The sequence below is a fragment of the Nannobrachium achirus genome, assembly GCF_963921795.1.
Source record: "Nannobrachium achirus genome assembly, chromosome: 17".
NCBI classification, from domain to species: domain Eukaryota; kingdom Metazoa; phylum Chordata; class Actinopteri; order Myctophiformes; family Myctophidae; genus Nannobrachium; species Nannobrachium achirus.
Genome location: NC_137824.1, coordinates 2,806,045 through 2,812,863, shown reverse-complemented (window position 1 = coordinate 2,812,863; position 6,819 = coordinate 2,806,045). Strand labels below are relative to the sequence as shown.

The 6,819-nt window shown below is 41.4% G+C and overlaps 1 protein-coding gene across 1 annotated transcript; it reads left to right on the top strand.

Annotated features, from left to right (window-relative positions):
• Positions 1 to 1,355: 1,355 nt before the first annotated feature.
• LOC308301971 (zona pellucida-like domain-containing protein 1) lies at positions 1,356 to 2,414 on the top strand (the record flags this gene model as incomplete). The annotated part of the gene is made up of 1 exon (XM_080746117.1): positions 1,356 to 2,414. One exon carries the CDS (start codon positions 1,356 to 1,358, stop codon positions 2,412 to 2,414), a length of 1,059 nt encoding a protein of 352 aa, XP_080602243.1.
• Positions 2,415 to 6,819: the final 4,405 nt, after the last annotated feature.

Below are 6,819 nucleotides of genomic sequence, written 5' to 3'. Positions count from 1 at the left end.
TGGAAGGTAGGTGCATTTATAAATGAAAGAACAGGATTGGACTTCATGGTACTTCAAATGAAGTGGTACAGTCGTACATATCAGTCACAAGGAGTAACAAGGACAAAGCGTTGGCTAGGCCAAAAGGGTTACCAAACTTTTCAAACCGTGGCCCCCAAAAAGATAATAGACTATTTAAGCTTTGGACCGCAACGGCAGATGACAACGGTAACCGGAAATGATAAGCGCTCGATAGATAAACCTGCCGTCGCAGCAGCCATCTCTACAACGCCAGAAGGTCCCTTCCCACATAGCGTCTACTACGCCTGCTGCGTGGTCGCGTCGCAATGGGAACCAAAGCATTCAGTAAAAGGGGTGGGACCCCGTCTCCGACGGCTGTTTGCTTAACACTTTTGAGCGCTACAACGATTATGTCATAGCAGCCGTAGTCCCGCCTCACGTCGCCGTAGTAGAAACACGGCCCTTAAATTCCCTATTATTTGAACTACAGATCCCCTAACCCTGACAAGCACATGGAATCAGGGGCGCCACAAGCCCTTTTGGTGCCTGACTCACAACTGGCTGTTGATATTTGATAACGTTGTTGAATACCTCGATATCGATATTACTCACAATATTTAGGTCCACTGACTGCCAAACCCAGATAATGAATAGTATATCCATGCATGCACACTGCAGAGTACACATAAGGGTTAGGTAGGTTTTATTGAAATAACCACACCTGGTTACAGATAGACTGCTTTTTTGCATGTGCTACGTGCATGCATAGTGTTTCTGTTAATTTATTTGACACACCAATACCTCTTTTCAAGCCGTCTTCGTCGATATGTATACCTTGCATGTTGATACCTCGATATCGATACATTTTCAATATATTGTCCAGCCTTACACACACACAGATATATATATATGTACATAATATATATATATATATATATATATATATATATATATATATATATATATATATATATATATATACAGTACATACATGCATGCATGCATACATACATAGGCCTACATACAGTAATAGATTTTGAATTACAGACTTTTACTTGTAACAGACTATTTCTGGTCATAGATATCTATATTATGAAGATGATATGTGTCAGATTTCAGTTGTTGCCCTGAGGGTATGAATCCATGCTGCCGCCCTTCTCCTTAATACGCAAATATGCAATTGTTAACATACACTGTGGCAACCTTCTTTTGAGCCAATCGTGGCAAAGGAGACACACTATACAAGACTCCTGAACACCAACCACCAGCATCAACCTGCATTTGCCTTCAGAGCTGACTAAACACGGTATCCAGAGATTCCAGACACAGGAGTGAACCACTGCTATAGAGCCAAGATGAATTTTCACATTCTTCTAATAGTCACTACCATCATAGGAAGAAGTAGTCAACTGACATTGACTGAGTGTAATAATATCGGAGAAGCGAGGCGTCCAAATAAAACTGACATTGCGGTAACATGTGGCACCGACTCCATCAGTCTGGCAATCAAAGCCTGCCCTGTCTTCTACTCCGGCTACAACGAGACTCTGTTGATTTTGAACCGTAACTCAGACCCAGCCTGCAGGGGAACCCTGGACACATCTGTATCTCCACCCGTGGTGCGTTTCAACTTCCCCTTGAACAAGACCCACGCCTGTGGAAGTCTCTTCAGGACCAACATCCAGACCGTCAACGTCACTGGCATTGTGCGATCCTCTGATCCCACTACAGGGACAATCACCTACAAGACAGCGCTGAAGTACTACTACTCCTGCGCCTACCCCTTACAGTACCTGACCAGCAACACCCAGATCAATGTGTCAGCCTCCTTTATTGCATTGAAGGACAAAAATAGCAGCTTCGTCAGCACCCTGCGCATAGAACTGTTCAGCGACGCTACCTACGCAACACCCCTGGTGATGCCAGAGAATGGAATTGAGCTGAGGAAAAGGATCTACGTGGAGGTGAAGGCCATCAACTTGACAGAACAGTACAACGTGCTCCTGGACCGGTGCTACGCCTCAATCTCCCCACTTCCTAGCAACTCCAGCTTCTTCAACCTGTTAACGCCCTGCAACACGGACCCGCTCACCACCGTGATCCAAAACGGCGTCAGCCAGAGCGCCCGCTTCTCCTTCCCGGCCTTCCGCTTCAGGGAGCAGCAGGACGAGACCGTCTCCACCTACTACCTGCACTGCATCACCCGACTATGTGAGGTGAGGCGCTGCTTCATCCAATGTGGCAACAGGAGAAGAAGAAGCACGGCGGAGGATGCGACTGCGCCCTGGTCCCACCTCCACACCATCACCTCCCTGGAGATCATCACCCAAACAACAACAGAAAACAGCCATCAGCCATCCACTCTGAGCCTATCAGTCATCATGTTAGTCGTTATGGTATACAGCATACTTTGAAATAGTAAATATGACGCATGATGGGTTAGACAAAATGTTTATTTATAACATAAATGCTGTGCTGCCTCTGGGCAACTGATTGTCGCCCTTGGGATAATCAATGTATCTATCTATCTACATGACCTCTCTCATAGACTATTATGGACAAAATATTCTGAAACCCCACCTCACACTGATGTGATCATTGACCAGAGTCAATTGTAAATGTGCTACAAAGTGTTAAAAAGGCATAATAGCCTAAATAGTTCCAGCTACCATGATTAAAAGGAAGGCCTACATCTGACCAACTTATTTTTGGGGAGACTGGGCAGCATGCAGGAAATGCTGGCACTTTGAGTGAGTGGGCACAGGGAAATCTGAATAGTTAAGAGCAGGTTTCATATGGAAACGTTTTAGTTCAGATGTATTATTTTCTCTCTGTTTTCAGGGTACTCATTTTCAGGCAGAATGTTTTGAAAATGAAATCAATGTACAGTATTCAGTGTTGGGGAAGTTAAAGTTACGAGTTACTGAGTTACGTAATTAAGTAATTTTTTTCTGTAACTATTTTTTTGCTCAAGTTACAAGATACAAAGTTATAGTTTTACATTTAAGTTTTGTTAAGATTGATGATCAAATGTCATGTAACAGTTTAATTAACTGTTCTGCTGCTGTAGACGATCCTCACCGTCATTCAAACCGGTGACTACATGACGCCGTTGACGGCGAGGACTGTCAATCTTACTGTATATACTAGGGGTGTAATGATATAGTAACTGTATCGAAATATCGTTTTTAACTTAAAGAATCGAAGTATATCGAAATGAAAACAGCTAAAATCGAATCGTATCGTTAAATTTTGTATCGTATCGAATCGGCAGTGCAAAGAATCGATTGTATCGATACTACCTACTTGTGCATTGTATATAGCATTTTTAAGAATAAAAAAATAAAAGGAGGGGTTTAATTACTTTTCCTTTCCATATAGCTACACTGGTCTAAGGATAAATGTGTGTAATATCTGGGTTCATGTCAAGGTGCAGGTTTGTCAATATACAAGGTCCATGTATTTGCCAGATAATCACTGTGTTTACTTATTTATAGCCATAATAATACATTTTTCCCTTAAAAACCTGCACTATCCACACAGATTTAATTTCTTTGCTAAATAGTTACTATATCGATTTAAAATCATTGAATCGAATCGTATCGTATCGCCATGAATGAACCAATATCGTCCATGTATCGTATCGTCAACCATGTATCGTGATATGTAGCCTATCGAATCGCTATTAAAATGTATCGTTACACCCCTAGTATATACAGTAAAGATATTATTACTTACTTAATGTCGCTCCGGTCCCGCACGCATCGGTAATGTCGGCGATTTGTTTACAACGCACGTTGACGTGCACGCGAAGTGAAGCTCCTCCATGTTAAGTCAATGGGAGGCCCATAAAGAGACTTCATTATCTCCAAATAAGACTTATTAACCAAAAAGCACAGCATAAACAACTATATCAGGGCAAGCCTGGCGGCCGCCATGACACACTGTCACATGACACATGTCATGTGACTAGATGACGTAATCGTTGATGTCATTCAACAGACCGTGTGTGTACACGCATTCCAGGAATTCCTTTCACAATAAGAGCGTATGCGAATGGACGGATCTGCGTGGCGTCAAGGAAATGTTAACCCTTCATACCCTGCAGCACCAATTGTGTTAATATGTATAGCAAAGTGTAGCTATCACTATACAAGGCACCAGTCTTTTTCTCTTTTTTACAGTTAAGTTACAGTTTTACAATTGTGATGTGATAAAATTGACGATCAAATGTCATGACTAATGTACAGTATCCTCAACAGATCCACTTTTTTGGTGGAATTTTATTTTAGGAACACAGTTATTTCCTAAAGAAATAAATAAAATTATAAAACTCAGTTGAGAAGCATATTTCTGCTGGCATGTGACTTTTTTGTAAGATATTATATTTTGTTTCATATACACCAAATGTACATTCTCAATTTAACACTGAAAAAAAAAGGAAAGAAAGAAAACTAACTGAAGTTGCTTTTTCTATGTAAGCTTTACAAGTTACATTTCTCCAGGGGTTTTATGACTGACGTCACATGCTGCCAGTGGTGGAAAAAAAGTACTCACATTTTTTACTTAAGTAAAAGTTTCAATACTGCAATAGAAGTAGCCTACTCTGTTACAAGTAAAAGTCCGTAATTCAAAATGAACCAAAGTAAAGGTACAAAAGTATTGGCATCAAAATGTACTTAAAGAACCAAAAGCAAAAGTAGGCCTACTCATTGTGCGCAATGTCCCATTTCAAGTTTTCAAAGGTATAACAATCTTTTGAAAATACAAGAACTACAAACTCACAATGCGTCACGATGCGACAGATTGTGAGCTTGTAGATCGGCTATTATCAATTGGCCAAAATTGATATATGGCTGAATTAGTATATTTTGCAATAATACTATCTGCAATCTACTGCACAAGGTAACTAGTACTAAAGTGTTCAAATAAATGTAGTGGAGTAAAAGTACAATATGTAATATTTTACAAACCTTTTTCACCATTGCGCAGTGCACAGTCATGCATTAATTGAACGCACAGATTACAATAGCTCCAATGTGATTACTTTAGAGTGCATTGGATAGCTGTGTGTAACAGAGTTTCCGCTAGGCATTTTTGGGGCCGGCCACCTTGGCCGGCAGGATTATATTTTACCGGCCAATCAATTAATTTATCGGACATATTATAATGAACGTCACATACGTGTTTGCAGATGAGATACTGTATGTGCAATGTGCATGGTGACCCAACTGATAATTACACCGTTTTATGTTAGCTTTCCTCTTTATCACAGATACAATTGCAATCTGTTCCTGAGTTAACGAAATAATAGCCTAACTATCTACTTATGTAGAGGTATCGCTTGCCAAAAAATAGGCTAAAGTGGGCGCAACTCAAGCGAACCGTTTGCACGCCCTGCCACACAGTGGCCTACAAATTAATAAGTTAATAGTGAATGATTTTGGCATCATGTCTCCTTAAACCTTAATGCAAACATACAAACTTTGTTTTGTTTTGTTTTGTTAATGTTAGATGTTATGATGGCGCAAAGGAAGGTTGACTTGCCTCTGTTGTGTTGACCACCACAATGTCATCACATCCATGCGATCAGAATGTCATGTGCGTGCTTGTATAATATCCAATTATCCATGTGATTCCACAGCGTTCGGGTCCCTTTTTTGCGACCGTCAGGGAGCAGTTTACTATCATCAGCTGTGGACTCTGTGATGTCATCGTATCTCCATATATGGCCATCTCCGTATATGGAGATATAAGTCGTCCATGCCCAAGTATGGGCTGGTGAGGTCAGACTTTGTGTGATGCGTAGGTTATCTCCATATATGGAGATTCAACATTCCAGGCAATGCTCTCTTCCCTGGTGAGAATTGCCCCTTTATATAGGGCTTGTTTGTGTATTGTATGACATCACGCCACATCATCAGCTGTGGACTCTGTGATGTCATCGTATCTCCATATATGGCCATCTCCGTATATGGAGATATAAGTCGTCCATGCCCAAGTATGGGCTGGTGAGGTCAGACTTTGTGTGATGCGTAGGTTATCTCCATATATGGAGATTCAACATTCCAGGTGTAACTATGGCTACCCGTATGACGTGAGAGGTGGAGGTTGTGATATTTGTGGAGATAAGCGACCAACGGTCGCTTATCTCCCGATTAGGGAGTCTTACTGGTTATTATCGTCTACTGGGTCCAGCTTGGCCAGATTACCTCGGAAGAACCCCAGTTCTGTTCGGATCATAACACTAAACCACGCTGTATAGCGCTGATTGTTACAAGCTTGCTGGAATTGTCAGCTGTGAAACTTGGTGTGCTTCTCCGTATGGCCGTGTGCGTATCTAAAATAGCAGACATACAAGCTCACAGCGCGGCGCGTTACGACGGGGTGTGAGCTTGAAGCTCTGATATTTTCAATGCGCGTAACCATCGTACAACGAATATAGACTGATATAATGCGCACAGCGCAGCATGAAGCAGCAGCAGCGGCGAGCTCCGCTGTCATGTCACAGAACATGATACAATTTTCAAATTATGATTTTAATGGTTGTAGCTTTACTTTAGCCAAATAATTATGTGAATAATAAGATTATACCTAAGAGGCATTTTCCCAGCCGGCCACGGTGGCCGGTGGACTTTATAATTACCGGCCAATTAAACATTTAACCGGTCAATGGCCGGTAAATACCAGCTAACGGAATCTCTGGTGTGTAATCGTCACCGTTTGACAGGTAACACCACTGTCACAGTCACTAGAATATTTAAATGACAAAGGGATAATATGCAAACATGGACAGTCCCCATGTTGAAATATGATTAT